Source organism: Apteryx rowi, unplaced genomic scaffold (genome assembly GCF_003343035.1).
Source record: "Apteryx rowi isolate R43461 unplaced genomic scaffold, aptRow1 scaffold_4, whole genome shotgun sequence".
NCBI lineage: Eukaryota > Metazoa > Chordata > Aves > Apterygiformes > Apterygidae > Apteryx > Apteryx rowi.
The window spans coordinates 6,898,222-6,917,437 of record NW_020450529.1 but is presented as its reverse complement, the minus strand read 5'-3'; the positions used below and the strand labels follow the sequence as shown (position 1 = coordinate 6,917,437).

The following is a 19,216-nucleotide window of genomic DNA, read 5'->3' as shown; positions in this document are numbered from 1 at the left end:
TAAATCCTCAACATGTATTTAGGAACCAACTCTTTGGATGAATAAATTATACATTATCTTCCAAGAGAACTTGGAAGATCTGGGCTTATGTGTATTCCAGTCAAACAATTACCTGTATCAGCCAGTCTAGAAAACTCCTCAAAGAATTAAATCAGTTGTGTCTGGCAAATCTATTTTCCAGAAAACCACATTGACTCATGTGATCTATACTCCAGGAATTCCTTGCTAGGTGGATACCATACCAGCTTCTCAGTTATTTTGCACAGGACGGATATCAATCTAATGGTCCCTTAAGTATCCAGACAACACTACTGACCCTCTGAAAACTGGTACAATATTAGTGCTGTTCTAGAATACCCCAGGTATTCCAAAATACATTTCAAATTACAGTAGGTAACCAGAGAACTATTAGCCAGCTTGCTAGGACTATAACAGGCTTAGAATTAAAAAGAAAAAAAAAATTAATCCCTGCAGAAGTTGGTTACCACTTTCCTTAGTTAACAGTAAAGCAGAAAGTACCTCACCACCCTACTTGTTACCAGAAGCAGAACAGTGACATTGATCCATGACACCTTTTTGCCTCAGCATTAATGCTTTCAATACCTCATGCATTATGGGCCCATAACTGTGTGTGTGTGTGTGTCTGTGTGTGTGTGGATTTCTTTGTGTTTCACATTTACTTTAACAAAGTAATTCACATTATCCTTAGTCCGGACAAACATAGATTTCTTTCTTACCCCACTGGATTAAACTTTCTGTATAAATTTTCAGTACACTATTCACTCTATTGTATATTTCCTTTTCTTCTTTGAATAGTGACACAACAATAGCATCTTTTTGAATTCTCAAGTATTCTGAAATACATTCAAAAACAGTGGGAGGGAAATCTTCTAGCTATTTCTTCTTTTATCTGTTTTTTATGTACTGATTTTTTGTTTTCTTGTTTCCATATCCTCTGTTCACTTCAAACTGGAACCCAGATGGGCTTTCAGCCAAAATTGTCCTTTTGCTTCATTGCAGTTCTTTGGCCCTATAAAAAGATCTTCTTAAATAACTCTTCATTCCCATTCACATTTATTTCCTATCTGAATGTTTCCTCCTTATATATTCTAAGACTGATAGAATTGCCTGGGTGGAAGATGATTTGGCTAGTGATAATTTACTTAGAAATGCATTTAATGCACTTAGCTAAGATAGCTTCACTACAGACAAAACTTATTAATGTTTTATCTTCTTGGCAGTAGCTGTTAGCCAGGCTGGAGGTACTTACTCAAGGATGTTTGTTTCCATAAAGAAAATGGCTAAAAACAAAATCTTATAATGATTACTTTAAATGTAAATGTTTGTTCATTGTTGACAAAAGAACGAGTTGACCTTTGCTAAGCAAAATTTTCTATAGCTGCAATTGAATAGCATAGCTGCAACTGAAGGCAGGCTTTGCAGGCTGCGTGGTATGTCTTCTCTGCACATTTAAATACTCCCTCTCATAGGCTCTGCTTTTTTCTGAGTTTAGTGGCTCAATTTATCTACAGCACCATTCTGCAAAGTATCAGGTAGGCCTGTGCCTGGAGGCTCAAAAAAAAAACAGGAAAATGAGGCATGCATATGTACAGAAGAAACAGCCTTGCTTTTTTTGTTTGCCAATACTTGTCAATAGCTTTCAGAACTCAGCTGAAATACACAAATGACAATTTCTTGTTTCTGCATACAAAATGCAATTATCTGAGTGAGAAGAAAATTAACAAGTGTGTTGTCATGGGCAAAGAATAAAAAAATACCTTGACCCAGAGACTTATTGCCCTGTACCCTCATCCAGGCTATGACGAGTGATTACCCCGTGCTTGAGTGAAAATGCTCTGGAAGATCCCAATCTGTAATAAACTGATTTTCACCTTCCCATCTTTCTTTTTAAATGAACTCTTTTGACTTCTGCTACTACCAATAATTAAAGTCCCCAGGATGAAAGACACTGTAGAAATACAAAGCACTCTATAAATGTTAGTTAAGCCCCACAACACAGTAAGTATTATTGTATAACATGGACAAGGACTGATTCCTAGCATACAAGGCACTTAAGACTTTCACTTGAGGCATTTACAAGATTTAACTAGTTTTTACATTCCTTTCTGTAGCACTTTTAACCTTTTCTTTGCAACTTGACTGGACATCTATCATCTACAACACCAAAGTACTTAGTTCCCTCCTCATCACAGTCACAAGAAAAAATGTCACTTGTGTGTGTAGGTGTACATGGGAATGTAATTATGAAAATATCCATTATGATTTAGCTCAAATAGGAAACCTTCCTGAAACTCTGGTACCTCTCAATATTGGTACACTTGTTCACTAGTTCTCTGAGCAGTGTTTAGCTTTAACATATAGCGCTGCTCAAATAAACTGCTATTTTAATCTGACCTTGTGTAAAATTCTTTAGCATCTGTCAAGCCCAAGTTTCCCCATTCAGGAAACCAAGCTCTACCCCCACTCAAATTAACAAACAAGCTATCACTGAAATCCAGTGGGAGCTGGGTCAGGAAACCTATATGCTGCAAGACCGAGAAAACTAAGAAAAAAAATCAGAAACTTGTAAATTACCAAACCCAGGAACAAATATAATTTTCAAATGAGGAAGGCTTTTTTCTTCAGTTACAATTTGCTGGGAAAAAAAAAAAAAACAAAAAGATTATAGTCAAAGGCTGCTCAAATAGCAAGTTCCAGTCTGTAACAGAATGGCAGGTACAGCTTGTCTAGACTTTGTCCAGATCTTTGGTGCCTCCAGCATTCTGGGAGAACCTATTTCTCTAAGTAGACTTAGTTTCTCATGGAGTATCTAGAATCTAGGACCAGCGATGTGCCTGTCTGGCCTAAAGGAAAGCTAAAACCAGCTCATTGCTTCCTGCGTTATTAAAGGTAAAACAGAAATCAGACTTTCATTTAAAAATAGCAAGCAGAGGCAGATTTCTGTAAAATCATCATGCAGATCTCAACAAAATTAATTGTAATTATGTAATTATATAGCCATTCACTTGTTGGTCAAGAAGGGAAAACGTAATTACATTCCAACAGCTTTTTGAAGCCTGCCACTCTGCATAAAACACAAAATACTATCCAATTTCTCTGCTCCGGTGGCCTCTTAGCTGCTGTTCAAGAACACCTGAAACATGCAAACCCTGAAAAGTTCACAGGCAACATAGAAGTAGGAGAGACTGATTTGCTGTTTGCGTCACTCCCACAGAGTTATTTTCCTTGTGAGTATGTGCAGAAGAGGATAAAATCCAAACAGAGCATGCATATAGAATCATATCTGCTATAAAACCATTAAGCACTAGGCTGTTTTTAGCCAAGAATTTCAATTACAAAACTTCACTGTGTTAATAACCTCTCCATTGCAGCCTCACAATTCCCCCTCCGCCAGCAAGCAGCACAGCAAGCCTGTCTGGGTAGCGATACACTCCCTTGTGTGAGGAAGCACCATACCAGCAAGAGGTAAAAGCACCTCTGTGGGTGCAACCAAGAACTGCGTAATCTGCCAGAACAGGTGGGTGGTAATTACTGCACAGGTATTTAGTGAGTGTGAACTACTTTGTCTTCTGTTTTTGTCTTAATGCAGTTTTATGGCATGGAAACAGTTGGAGGTAGGAATTGCAGGTCCTACCATGTGCATGTCATGCATGATCAATAGCACGGAGATAATGTGCTGCCCTAAGGAAATTATAAGTACTACTGGATAAGGCCTGAAGTGCAAAGAAAATACTTTAAAAGACCACTCTAAGCCAATTTCTCTATATAACCTTTTCTTTTGGTTAGAGTAATAATTCTGTGCTTTTGGCAAGTCCTTCTCTTTAAATTTCAGTTACAAATGGGCAAAATATAGGCAAATTAAATAGCCCCGAATTCAGTAAAAAGTTGTTGGAAAATAAAAATGAGATGTCTACATCAGACTGAAATAAGCAATTCAAGATATTTTTAATAAACTCTCTCTGGTTTCTGCAGTGGAGAAGTCTACTGAAAGATATGCATAGAGTGGAAGAAAACACATCTAATCCTGAGGCGGAGGAAAGACAGACACACCAACGATAGTGCCAGATGCTTGCAAAAATAAGCAAAGTATTTAAAAGCATCATCCTAAGGGAGGGAAGGGGATCAAAGGCTTCTGCTTTAGAGACCAAAATCTTGCATTCATAATATTTTGTTGTGTTTAATTTCAACCATACTTGAAGGAAAAACAGCTATTAAATTCTTTCAGCAACTATTTGCATTGACACAATGAATTAGGCTTGTATTGTATCACGCTTTTATATCATTCTATCAGGGAATGACAGTGTCACCTTTGCAATGCTTAAGCAAGTTTAAAATAACACCTGACTTTTATTATCTAACATATGTAAAAGTATTACTGTTGCTTGACATGTCCCCTAAAAATACAGAAGGTACTTCTGCTTTGACAAGAAAACTGCTTAACAAATTGCGCAGTTAAAGTTGATCGTGTTCCTGAACTACAAGGCATGAAAAGTTTAAACATCTAGAAAAAAAAATTTCTTAAATAAAATGTCCTCAAACAGAAAACATGTTAAAAAATCAGACACGTTGCATGTATTTAGAGGTTTATGTCTAAAACAAAATATCTCTGAAAGTTAGACTAAAAATTGGATTTTGAAACTTCTGTTTTATGTTTAACTTGTGAAGGTCACAACTTTGTGTGAAAAGCAATGACAACAGAAACATCTTACTTATGAATTAACAAAATGGAGGAACTAGTAACTTCTGTGCCAATATTAATTAGCAGTGAGCTACTCTATTCTTCTGCTTTGCTTCAGTTTAAATGTAAATTTTACAGAATTTTCTACTTTAATAACTTTAGAATGCTTACTTACAAATAAGTGAAAAAAGACTTTACTAGACATTTTCTAAGATGAAAAAATCCTATGCAACCGTAGGCTACCTCTGCCCTGTTCTCCGAACTCCAGCGCGTTTGGGGTTACAACACACAAAACTGAGTAGACATGGAGTGGCGTTAACATACTGAAGTCCAGTGTAAAAGCCCATTAGGCACATAAAATGGTGAAATCCATCCCGAGAACAAGTCTTAAAACCACATGTCTCAGCATGATTTGCATGCCCGATGTTAGGACTGCATTTACTATCTGGTGACTTTTTGCCCAAGCTGCTAAGTCAAGAGGCAACAGGAAGAGTTAATATCATTAGCTTGAATTTCTTGGCTTATGCTGTTTTCAGGCTAGTTCTAAAGGAGAATTCTTGTGTGGAAAAACTAAGAAGTTTTATTGGCACAGACATGAAATGGACGAGTACATATATTAAGAGGATTAATTACACCCAGATTTATGCACATAGTCATTATCATCAATGCACAGAGATGTTTCCAAAATTAACAAAAGGAAGGATTATGCTTTTGAGACAGTGGGAAGTCAAACAATCAAGGAGACTAAACTTCTCAAACAATCTTAATGAACCATGACTGAGCAGAAGACTGCTTACCTTCCACGCAAGAGGGCTGAGCCCTTGTTGTACCAGCCACCTGCCCCGGGAAGCAGGAGCACTTGACTGTTTGTGACCGTTCTTCAATCCGGTTCTTATTGCAGCAACGATGTACTGCCACAACTTCACATGTCCCTTGCTTGACTTGGTGCTGGCCTAATAATTGTAGAGATAAGTGTTGGAGAGCAAAACAAAAAACCATCAGTGCATAAAGAAAAGGCCAGTTTGCTCAGTCCTACAAGATACTGAGTCTCTTGAACATCCACTGAAGTCCCAGGAAGATGAAGGGGCAAAGCACCTGGTAGGACCTGACTTACTTCCTGAATTTATCCTGTTCTTACTAACAAAAGATTAATTCATCATAACAAGTCAATTTTTCTACCTATCTTTCCCAGGCCTTATAAAGCCATAGGGAGAAAAGGAGACTGGACTAGTCAACTAGAAAAACTGAACAAAAAGACATGCAGAGACAGAGCACACTCCTCCTTCCTTTGGCTTCCTGTCTTGTATTAGGTTTTATATTCAAGTTCTTTCTCTTCACAAATGAACACAATGGATAGGATAATATTTAATGCAAGGGAGAGTTAATTTAGATAGTAGGAAAACTTTCTAACATAACATGTAAGCACTTCTTGCTATGTCCATCATTTCAGGTTTCTAAGAACAAGGTGGGCTGAAAATCTGTTAAAGACAGCCAGGTGTTGCCAAAAAAGGAACAAACCATATGGATTTTTTGAGATCCCTCCCAGCTCGTCTTGAAGAAACCTGTGATAAATGCTCTATCATACTGCCTTCCTCTCAAGAGTCTTTCCTCACACTTCAGTGTACCCTATTTCTCCGAGTTTATTCTTCCATCTCTTTTCCCCACTCCTGTCTTCATATCTTGGCTACACCATTCCCTGTACCCAACCATCTTTCTCCACTGCCAGACTCACCCTCTGCCTTGCCTAAAATCCTTTCTCAGGACTCCCACTTCACAAAACCCCTCTCTTCTTCTCATATATCATTTCCACCTCCTCACTTTCCTGAACAGCCTTCATCTTATATTTGTCTCATCTTATGTAGAGTAGGCCTTGGATGGCTCTCATCTATGTTTGTAAAGCACCTTGTAAATTAACAGTGCTACAGAAATGGCTGTTTTTTCTCCCCCCCCTTTTTTTAATAAGCGAGCTAGATAGAGAGACAACGCAGAGAATAATAAAGTATTCACCATCACAGCCATACAGGCCCCTTATACGAGAAGACACTAAGGTGCAGATAGTGTAGGTGGGTATGTAATATCAAGGTAGATAGGAATAAAGAAAGGAAGGTGGAAAGGAAAGCACTGTTCAGAAACAGTGAGATAGAGCAAAACAAGTGACACAAGCTTGGAGGATTGTCCTGCTTTCCCTACTCACTCTGTGTTTGCCCTGTTACCTGTTACCGACTGATGCCAGGCAGGATTCTGAGCTCGAGAATACCTTGGTCTGATACAAAATGGCCAGACTTGCATGCTTATAGAGACTATCTTACTGAAGCCATTGAGATTACTGCACTTTTGGAGCAGGAACTTTTATGAGTTTATTAAGAGGGAATTCTCAACTTTCAATAGAGTTAGCAATGCAATTTAGGCTTCTAAGTAGGTTTTCCAAAATACATAGAGAGTATTAAAATATATATGATTTTTTTAAAGGTTGACTTGGCAACATTCCTTTGCTGAGTGTGTTTTGGTTTCAGGAGTATTTCAAACACAGCTGGAGAGCTGCCTGACTTTTGTTGCCAAATTTGTATTCACAACAACCTCAATGGACAGAAAACTATGTATATACAATCTTGGAAAGCAAATTTAGTCTTCTATGTGTGCACTCAAAATGTAAAGAGAAATTATATATACAGAGATATGTTTTTTTCCTGAGGAAAAAGCTACACTGTACTTTTAAGCAAAATATGCTACAGCAGGAAAACACATAATATATTTTACAGAAAGTTGGAAAAATGTTGAAGACAGCATAAAAGTATCTTACATAGCTACTGTATTAAGTTTATTGGCAGACTGTGAATTTTCATGCAAGTAACTATTACCCATATCATAACAACATAAAAAAGCAAAAACAGTAACCAGCTTGTAGGACAGCAGCTTCTCTGTAAGTCAATATGGAAAATAAATACACAAATAAAAAAAAATAAATTGGCCATGCCATTTTATTGCAAAGTATTGTTTTACAAAACACCTCTGCATGGCAATGTTTGGAGATAATAAATAGATGGCCTGATGTTCTGAAAGAAAAGATTTTTTTAATTATGTTTTTACTTCAAGAGAGCATTTGTTCGTTTATTTATTGGATCAAAAGTCTGAACCAAAACCCCTTGGAGTAAATGGAAAAATTTCCATCAGTTTCCTAAAGTGCTTATGGTGGTGGTCCTGCACCCACTGAGTCAACAACTCCTATTGACTTCAATAGAGCAAGGTGACATTCTAGACTGTCTCTTGAGAAAAATATTTTATAATGGAGTGAAGAAAAGGCAAACATTTGGAACAGTTCAAGCCACATATTTGAGTTTGCTGTGTACCACATATGAAAGACCAAGCAGTCAGGTCTTATTTTAATTAAAGTCATTTTTCACTAGACATTAGATGCCAACATAAGAGTGGAAGACACTTTGTTGGGAGGTATAAATCCTGTCAGATTTGTACATCATAAGGATGGACTAGATCCAGTTCCAGCGATCAATACGTAGCGGAATGAATGTCTATTTCCAAGCCCAAATCCTGCTGCCTTAAGGTGAAAAGTCCTGCTAAGTCAACACCAATATAAATCAAACAGGGCTTGGCCATGAGCCTGAAAAACACAGGGCCTGCTCTCAGTTGGCCTGTTTGAATTTTAAAGCAGTGATACTGCTCCCCTAAAGTGCCAGGAATCAACAAGCACATAGATGTTTGCAGAAGGCAAAGTTAAGCTACATCTCAGATGTGTCCTTTGGTGGCTATGTTACTGTACACTCATTCATGCTTCCCAGCCATCCAAGGAGGTAAGAGAAGGTGTCCCCTCTCTGTCTGCTGCAAGGGTAGGAGTGCTAATCCTATATTAAGACAGCGCTGCTGCCTTGCAAAGGAAGAGTGCTCTCCTCATTTGTCCCTAGCATGCTGATCTCATGAACACTGGAGTAACACAGTAAAAGGTACTAAGAAGCCAGTGACATCTGCATGCATCATTTGCATTAATTGGATTGCCCTTATAATAGTCCGTCCCCTCCCACACATTCACATCTATATTTCTATTGCTTATTCATGCACATCTTTACACTTATTCTGTTGAACATCATACGCATTTCCTCATAATATTCAGATATGTCTGTGAACAAGCACTGAACGAATGCTAAGTGTTAACATGCTAGTTTCCCATACCATTTTTCTCAGCATTCAGCCATCTAGAGAACAAGTCTTCAGTTTGCAGAGTGGCTTTCAGAGTTAACAAAACCCACAGACCATCTTAAAAACCTAACCATCAACTCAAACAGATTATTCCCTGCCTAGATCTACTGAAACCTATCATATCTACATTCAGGTGCCCAAAGGCAGCAAAAAGAAGGAACCTAAGAATACCCTCCTGCACGTTTTAATCTCCATCCTGCACTAGGTAACAAACCTTCATCTCAGGTTTAAAGTACACTTAAAGTACGGCTGAGAACATAAAGACAGAAAACCTCATGAACAGCATTAAAATGCTTTAGAAATCAATGGATTTTAAGGAAGTCTAGACATTAGAGGAGCAGGGACCAAAGAATTTTTAAAGTGTAAAGATCACAGTAAGTGAATTCTATGCCAGACACATCAGGAAAGCCATTTCAGGGAGAGCTGCAGTGAGAGACAGCTAGAAAGCCAGGCTCTGTGGAGCAAAGCCTTTGGGCTCACTTATAAGAAGCCCATAAATTCATACCTCTTCACCTGTAAACCTATTCAGATCTGCAACCTACGGGCTGTCAATATTTACAGTTAAAATTCAGTTACATCTTCCCATTTAAATAAGAAAACTCTCCAAGGAGAGATACATTTTTATCAGCAACAGTACCAGAGAGAGGTTCTTGTCATGGAACACCGTCTGCATACCTAATAGGGGACGTCGCCCAGCCACATGCTATACAAGACCTAAGACATATACAAGACATAGCGGGAGAGGGACTACTAATGGCAGCAACTCCCAGACCACTTCCTGCTGTGAATTTTGCTACCTTCCATAAGGAGATACATATGCGTAATAATAGCTCCCGGGTGTCCAAGTCTAGAGACTTGCTACAGGAAGGCTCTGTGACCATTTCTTTGTTATCCGTGGGCCTTCCAGCCCAAAATAAGGTGGACTACGTACAGCTTCTAGGCAGCCTTCACAGTTTGATTCTCAGAGAAGGCAGCCATCATTTCTGAAGAACATGTAAGTACAAAGTAGGAAGTGATTAGGCTTTCACCTTACAAGTCACCATAAGTGAGCAGAGTTGGCTGGATAATCACCACTGAACTGTTTATTCTCAGTTTAATACAAATTTTTGACTAATATATTTGACAAGACTTTATTTTTACTTGCAGATATGCAATTAATACTTGTAAAACTCTTTGAAATCCTCAAATGAAAAGAGGGAAATACAATTATTGTTAATAAAGTATCAAACAGATCACAGTGATGTACTTCAACAATACAAGGAAAATATTAAAGAAAGAGGGAGGCTTTCAGAAGGTTGCGAGCCAGTTCGATCCACATCCATTTCACCTCTGTGACTAATTCTAATCACTCCCAAGGAGTATTCTTTCAATGCAATATACATGCAGGCAGCATGCCTTTATCAAAAAACCTTAATCCTGGATATCCTCCTCTTTTTCTAATTTCTTAGCTAAGAAGCATATGGAAAAGACACAAGTATAGGGAGTTTTTAATCTCCATTTCATAAGCTGCTTTCTTTGATGAAGAAAGCAATTAGTACTGCAGAGAACAGTATATCTAAACAGTGGAACAATATGACCCTAGCTCAGCATATTCTTCAGTGAGCCTCAAAACCAGCAAGCTTGGTCTGCACAAAATCAACTGCATCATTTATTTAAAGTGTAAGAGGATGTCTGTCAATAAGGAGATGAATGGCTATGGAGTCTAGTATTGCAGACAACAGTACGAGAAGYGAATGAGTTTGGTAGTCAGCGGAGATGCTGTCTGGAAGAAGAAAGCACTCTAAAAAGCTTGGTGCCAGTTTATCATCTGTTCAGCCTTCATCTCATGCTGGCTTTTGCTTGCACATACATGAACACACAGAAGCACATGCCAAGAGGCAAGTATTCCTAGAAACACACATACATCAAAGAAAATAAGAAATACTATTTTTCACATTTTGTTATCAAATATTTTTACAAAATAAGAACTTTTCTGCTCATGGGCTGTGGATTTTTTGGGGAGAGGGATCCTTTCTAAGGATGACAGTTGCTTTCTGGAGAAAGAGCTGAAAGTCACTTGTAGATTAAAGTCAGCATACAATCTTCTAAGCTGAAAATTTCAGCAAAGCATTTCCCTACTAACATTCCATTATCCATTTTTTTTAATAACCATTTCACATTCATTTCAAGGTCCTGACTTAGATTCTCTCATTTCTCAAGAATACACAATATTTATATATACACKTTCTCATGAATTGTCTCTGAATGTACAATTCAATCCAGTTTCACTTGTAACAAGCTCCCATTTTACTTTTTGGCAGTAAGGGACTGTTCAGAGATAGTCCAGAACTGCCAAAAAGATCCACTCAGCTGCTCTCTGGATACATACATAAGAAGGATCATCCCATAATCATCTGCCCATAACAACTGGCAAAGTAAGACATAGTGGGGGGGAAGGAAAAAAAAAAAAAGAGATACTAAGGAATCCAGTAATCCAGTTTGCTACCATTTACCCAGCATTTCTCAAATACATAGCAGTATTGTGATTACTAAAACTAACATCTATAACCAAGCAAGCAAAGAYACAACGATCTCCCAAGTTAAGGAACTGATTTTGATGCTCACATAACGTGCACGTTCCCAATCAAAGAGTTTCCTCACAGACCACAACATTACACACCTTGTTCCAGTGAACGCATTTGTATTTCACAGATTATGGAAGTCAGTAGTACGGCATAGGCAGAATCCCAATCAGCACTGTAACTGCATAACCAGAGAGCCAGCACTGAACCATTTAACTTGTAAGCAAGAAGTGACAACTTGAGGAAAACAACAACTCCTAAACAAGTAACCAATTTGAAAGGAACCCTAGGTGTACAGAAGATCTAGATGTGTATTTGAAAGGAAGGTGAGTGACCTCAAGCCCTCATAATGAGAGACCTAAAGAGTTAACAAAATGAAAAGCATAACCTTTTATATGTGCAGGTRGTGGAACATGCTGACACAGCTGGAGTGAATCATGTAATACAGTGAATTCTTTGGCAAGTGTCAGAGGTCACATCCATATGGAGATTAAAGTCCCCTGGAATAAGTAGTGTAGGTGACCTTAGATCAGACATAAGCACCGAGACTTCTCCAAGGAACAAAGCATTAAATCTGAGTGGTCAATAAATCAAAATAGCTGAGACAGGTGCTGCAAATATGGGGAGAGGCAAAAGTTGCTGCAAATGAGAGAGAGGTGGGTGAAGAGTGGAAGCAAAAAAAGAATTTAAAAGATGAACTCCTCTACCTGCTGGGGTGCTACACTGAAGTTAATCAGTAAGGACTGCCTTTCAGCCAGGCACTAATATTCACCCAATTTGAGCACATATCACTTGTACAAATGAAATCTAAAAGCATAAGACTTCTTAAAGTACCTTGGAGTAAAGTGGTGCTAATCCTTTCCTGTGGGAAACGTTCTACCGTATGGCTATTCTAGGTGAGATAGGGAAAAATACAAGGAAAAGATTCTGCTTTCCATCACATCTTGTAGCAAATGAGCTACATTCTGCTCTGTAATATAGGAGTATTTCCCACATGTCCCATTAACATTCACTCTTGCTATTACATGCAGACAACTCTTCTCCTCTCATTTGTTCCTTCCTTCACAAATTTATCATGAGAGAAAGGGAAAAAGAATGAAACTAGTTCCCTAGAGAGGTTTCCACTTGCCTGGAGGAAGCAGCTACATACACATCTCTTTAGGCTGGGCTTAAGGTTAATCACCAGTTTGTAAGCAAAAATGAAATTTGCCTCCCCAGTTGTAAGGGGTGATGACATCTCAAGAGAGGGTCACACTTGTCACAGGAAGGTGAAAGTAGCATAGGTGGGACTACAAAATGGGAAGGGCTATCCCAGCCCTTCCAGCAGAAGTCATCCTGATCAAAACACCCCTCATGCAGGCCAAGCAGGCACCATGACCTGGGTCAGCTTGCTGCCCCCAGCAGCCTGCTGCCATTTGCAGCTGCCCACATTACCATATCTAAAGTCAGTACTGTCCTTGTACTATTTATTAATTCATATTCATGGCATGCCAGAAGTGTCTTTAACATTATCACAAACTTTAAGAAAAAAAAGAAAAAGAAAAAGAAAAAGATTTTTAAGTTTGTTTCATATATGCAACACAATGAATTTTGAGGATTAAGCCTTGTGTGCTATTGAGCATTTCTTCATCACCTGAAATATCCAAAGACCAGTTTGGTTTTAGCTGTGTAAAACAAATGCCTGTAATCTACTTAATTCCAGATGTATTTTCAACTCAGTTCAAGGTCATCCATCAGACATGAATGATATTTGTTTAGAGAATATGAAACGGCAGTTGTCAACTAAGACATTAGCCTCCGTAGATTAAGTAAATGACACTTACCAGGAAAAAAAGTAGATGTTTGGGAGAGAAGTATTTCTCTCATTTCAAATAAGAATTAAATCTTTATCCTCATGTATAAGGGGTAAAACTGAGGGAACTTGCAATCTCTTTCATTTCAGTACTCAGTGGGTCAAACTTACAAGGTACAAAGAGATTGTGCCTTTTTTCTTTTTTTTCCTCTTTTTTTCTTTTTTTTTTTTTAACACAAAGGTGTGTCTCACTCTTTTAATGAAAAGACTTTTATAGGACTGTGAAGTAATAGGACTGTGTCTGAATTTGGCAGTCAGAGGTAAGCAAACTAACAATTTTTCATTATTTAACCCTCATTTGAGAATCTGCTCAAGAAAGATCCAAGAATAACTGTTGTTATTAAATGGTGTGGTTTATGAAAGTTTTTCCTGTTATCATTTTCTGTTTGATAGTCTTAATTTAAAAGACTAGCCTTGGCAGTGAATCTCTCTTCCCCTTAATTGATCCGTTTATTACAATCATGTAGCAATATTTGTTGCTACTAGAAGAATTGGCTCTTGCAAAAAAACAGGACCAGTAGATAAGACTGTGAATTTGAATTATATATTTGATCTCTCAAGTAAAATGAAATTTTGATGTGATAGGCAAATCAGGCAATGGAATTTCGAGGACCGTTACAAGCAATCAGATTGGTTAAGGCACTGGGCACTAGGCCATCAGCTCCTCAGCTGGTCTTTAATCTCTGGAAAAGCCTCTATTCCTTCATCATCACTGATTAATTATTTTCAGAGTTTGCCTCATTTTATATCAGGTTTTATATAGCTGTAATGATTATCTTGCGTTTATTCTGATGAAACCGACACAGAAAGCAGTCCAAGGAAGATCCAGCTGCCAGTTAAGCAATAAGAGGTCATAAAATTAAATTGCACAAATGCATTTTTACTTCTGAGTGGCATGAGGACATTTAAATGGTTTCAGTATGCGCAGCCTCTTTCCAACCTGGCTGAATAGCTAAGTGAACTTAAGCTATTTTAACCATTATATCTGTAAGTGCAAAACATAAGTCAGTGCTGCAAGACTTTTTTTTTTAATCACTATTATTGAAAGATTTTTTTTTCTTTTAAGGAAAAAAATAACCTGCAGAGCATCCATCGTTTTATGCCACACTAACAGTGAAAAAGAGAGGACCATAGCAGAACCTGGTAATAGTTTCCCATAGGCCCACATTATAACTTTTGACACAGACTTATACTGCTAACAGTAAAATAACAATTAAAAAGAAGGTCAGGACTCAGAAGTTGTGAGGGTCTGCAGATTTACTATTTCATACTGATGACTCTTTTTCAAAGCTTCTCCATTAATACCTTCTCTTGTTCAAGGGTCTGCAGATCTCTTGAGCCTCTCAACTTTCACTGCTTAATCTTCTTTGCCTTTGAATAAAGGTGCAAATCTTTAAAATTTCAACATTTCAGTTGCAGGCTGGAGCACAAGGAATTCCCAGAGGGGAAAGCTCAATGGCACAGTTAGGAGAGCAGAATCTGGAGATCTGTATTCAACACCTAAGTGCATGCACAAATGGGTGTTGATGTAACGCAGATTCCATGCTGATCTCTCACCTATTTCTTATATGTTATTTCTATTATTAATCTTCTGTAGCAAAAAGCCTTTTTGCAGTCAGTGAAAATACTGCTCATTCTACCCAAATTTGGCTTTCTTCATTCGGCAAGTGGCATTAAAGAAGATATTTCACCCAGAATAACAATGTGAGTTGTTATGGAAAGGTATTATATGAATCAGTCAAAATACAGAATTAACAGATACTTCTCAGAAATGGAAAACTTACAGATTACAACAACATTCTTTCACTGTTCCACAGATCCTTCTGTGACCACCCAAGAACCCAATGTTTCTCCTTCATAATAAAATGGACAGCGTTTTAAAATGATTAGGTAGATTTTCCATTTTAATTAATCCACTCAGCTTAAACTGAAAAATGAAAACATAACTTTAAATTGGTACAGCAACTACACCGTCCTGTAACCTGTAGAACTTGGACACACTGGACAGTAACAGCAAAAGTTTCCCTCAATACGAGGTAGTCTCTTCATCTGAAAGCTAAGACTGGGAGAAAGTCCTGGAGTTTAATCCTTGAATCCTGTTCAAGCCTCACTGTCATCACTGAAAGGACCAAGAAAGCTGTTAACTCTTGCAGATTATTGTATTTAGGATATTGACATGGAAATTTGCTCTCTGTTAGCTAAGCGCATTTATTTTGTGAAGCAGCAGATACAATAAGAGTACTTCCCTAAATTTGTATGCTGCAAGCTGGTCACTGGCTCACTCTCAGGACACTTGCTAAAGATTGGAGGTTCAAAGGAGACAGAATGGAAGTGGAGAAGGTCTCAGATTCCCAAGAGCATTTCGATGTCCAATTCTTATGTTGTCAATGAAATCTATTTGAAATTAGTGGAACTGAGATGCTTAAATAGCAGGAAGACACTTGGATATCTTTCTTGAATTTGGCCCAAAAAACCTGGAGAGCCTGATAATGGGACATATTTCATTACAGAAGAGTGGGATTGCCCTTTTTAGCAGAAACACTTGTCACAACTGGGCAGGAATAACGCAGTGAAACTGTCTTTTCAAAGTATCCCAGCTAGCTTGTCAGATTTGACAAACTTTCATTCTTACCAGAAGACAACAGGCCTCCTCACCAGGTGAATTTTCTCTCAGCCCTAATGAGACTATCAGCAAACACAGAGATGAATTAGAATAGTCATTAAGGAGGCAGAGCATAAAAAATGAGCCACGGGAAAGGTCAGAGCAACAAGGGTGAATGAAGAAGAGCATGTGCTCTGTCACACCACTGCAGATGTGAGGGAAACAACCAGGGGAGAGAAGCAGATGTTCCTGTTARAGCTGTGCAAATTTGACGGCTGCTTTCAAGGATAACGGAGCAGCCATAGGTGGCAGGAGAGGGGCGCACCATTAACTTACACAATGCTGTTTAGACTCCCCCAAGTGCCATTGAGTTTAACAGCAATGCTCCGCCATCTCCCCTGTTTCAATAAGATTAAAGGTGACCTGAAGCAGTGGTCATTAGTTCCACTATCGTTCCACAGAGATGGTCCTCTAATTAAAATAGTTGGGTTTTCCCTCTTGCAGTGTGCACATTAAAAAGGGAAAACTTCAAATGTTTCTTTCGATTGTATTCTCAAGAAAAGAAAAAAAGGCTAAAATCAACAATGACACTACTTCTCTTTCTTATTTTTTAAATCCATATTGATTTTAACTTTTTAGAAAACAGTTTCTGTTTATGTGGTTGACTTTCTGATCTTAAAATATTCATAACCTAGTTTGCAAGGTAAGTTGTCAGAATTGTAACTAATTTTGCAAATCCATGGACATCATATTATATAAAATATCCTTCTGGTACTTCCTTTAACTCAATGTACAAGTGAACAGATGAGGAACGGTCATGGTTCACATAGTCCTTCATTTTCTCCACTGCAGGGACAGGGTGGGAAGGACCAACAAGCACTGCTCTGTAATACAGGAGTATTTCCCACATATTTGCACACTGGGCATGGAAAAAACTCACTCCTCTGCTCACACCTGTTCAACTCCTGTTCTTTTCAGTGCTTCCCAGGACACTGTGTGGGGAGGGCATGTCTCTCTCACACTGCTCTTCATCTAGCCTCCCCTTCAAAATAAACAATTCTGCTTCCTCCCTCTGCTGACATCCCTCTGTTGCCCAAGCCAGAGGACTCACGTTTTGCAGCATCATTGCTGCCCATCAGGTAGTTCTAAGCAGCAGTAAAACTGGCCAGAATTACATTAATCTTACCCAGTCAGCCAGTATAAGAAACAGCAAAAAACTTTGTCTCCTATCCAGATGAGAGGGAAAGAGACAGAAAGAAAGAAAACCATAGCCACAGCAATTTTTCTTAGAAGGATATCTACTCACTAACAACCCTGAGATCTCCAACTAATTTCACACTAACCACCTGTCTGAAAGCACTTCCAATCACTACCAAGCAGACCTGGATTAGAAACAAAGACCTTGAGGTGAAAGCCTCTATCTCATTACTAATCCGTTGAGGTTTCCCACTCACTCGTGATTGCATCTTGTAGTTATTTACAAGTGCCTCTTTTGAGCACAAGAATTTACAAGACTTTCTTTACAGCGACTATACCCCTTTGGAATATATCAAATCCTATAGTCAATCTTGACCATTTGAGATTAATCAATATAAGTAACATATTTGTTACTGCACTACCACTTCCATGGGGAGAACTCTCAATTGTCGATAAACTGACAGCCCCAGCTAGTCCAGCGTAATTCTGCCTTGGCAAACAGAAAGTTTAGGGAACATAACTCAGATACCTATAGTGTCAAGCTGTAGCTTTTTTTAATAAAAGAATCTGAATTTTGTAATATAAAAATACCTACATGTCTACATTAATAAAAATCTGAGTTTTGCTTTAAAAACATTATAAAATTTTGTTCTTAGGCAACAGGCATGACAATATTCAGCATAAAAATGCTGACAAAGAAATGGCTTTGCAAAACTTTTTTATTTGTCACTTTATATGTGATTTATTGCCTGCAAGCTTCCTGTTTAAATACTTCTAACCAAATCATTTACTTTCTATTCATGTATTACATATGAAGTAAGAGGAAATTTTAACTGAGGTCTTCAAGAACTTGCTTCTAAGAATGCAAATATGACAGGACAGAAATTAAGGCAAAATTTCCTTTTATTTTTGGGAAAAAGTTGAGGTAGAGACAAAAAAGGAGGAAGATTTAAGAGATTCTGGAATAGTATAAAATAGTCATTGGGTTTAAAACAATAAAATACTGTGAGAGATACATTCTCCTGTGAATCACCGGCTGTGATAAGGAAGGATACATTGAGAATGAATATTTTTCTTCATTCTGAGATCGGTGGCAGATCATCAGATTGCCTGAGGTTATCATAAATATGTAAGCTTTGCAAGTGGCCTTAGCTGGAAAGATATCCGTCTTCAACAACGTAACACAAAAATAGTTCACTTCTAAACAGAAAAGTGGGTTTTCCACTATCAACAGAGTTTCAAGCATCTTGTACTCTGAGAAGCTGAAAAATAATGATCTATCTTTAATCACAGGAGCCCAAAACTTAATAACAAGCTTGATTTCAATGAGCCAACAATCAAGATGTTCAGAATTTAAACTGATGAAGTACAAAGTATTCCTAACTCCCACTTGTATAAAGTGTACTTTACAAGACTCAGCACCACAGAGACTTAGGCCTTCAGACACAGCCTTTAAAAACACCTGACACTTCACTTGAAATACACTTTCACAGAAAGAAATTTGCCATATGTGTCCACTAAAAAAGCAGAGAAGCACCAGAACCTAGATCCAGTCCTAGAACTTACAGTTGCTAGTCACGGGATGGCCAAATGAGAATCATTTCAGTGTCACCTTTTTGTCGGGGCTGTTTTAACTCTAACACATTCTAGGAACAAGGGCTTAACAACAGAGCCGTCACAATAATGTAGGCAAAGCTGATTCCCCCAGGTACCATGACAACTCCATAGATAACATCCACTGAGTCCCAGAACCACGCATTCTTCATTGGTTGGCTATTGGACACGGGGGCAAAAATGTGAAAGTGTGCAGAGGCAGCAGCAAAGTCCTTCTGAGAAGAGCCCACATGGGCCATAGTGCAATGTGTTTTGATGGCCCAGGTCAGCAGACAGTTTCTGGCAGAAAAGCTTAGAAAAGTTTTCAAGAATGGCTTCCAAATTGACCGCAACAGTTAGGCAACTGAAGGTCTGAATCACTGTATTTAGTCTAAATTTCACTCCCTTGCTGTGCTTTGGGTGCAAGTACTTCAAATATCAATAGTAAAAATCTCAGGCCACCAACATCCCCTTTTTAACAACACAGCTTATCCTTTATTACT

General features: G+C 38.2%; 1 protein-coding gene across 1 annotated transcript in view; it reads right to left on the bottom strand.

The window, feature by feature from the left end:
• The window catches only part of FAM19A4 (family with sequence similarity 19 member A4, C-C motif chemokine like), a 53,950-nt gene that overhangs the window by 8,714 nt on the left and 26,020 nt on the right, over positions 1–19,216 (bottom strand). Inside the window, 1 exon segment of the mRNA XM_026075009.1 lies at positions 5,497–5,652. Within this exon segment, the coding sequence (XP_025930794.1) occupies positions 5,497–5,652 (156 nt within the window).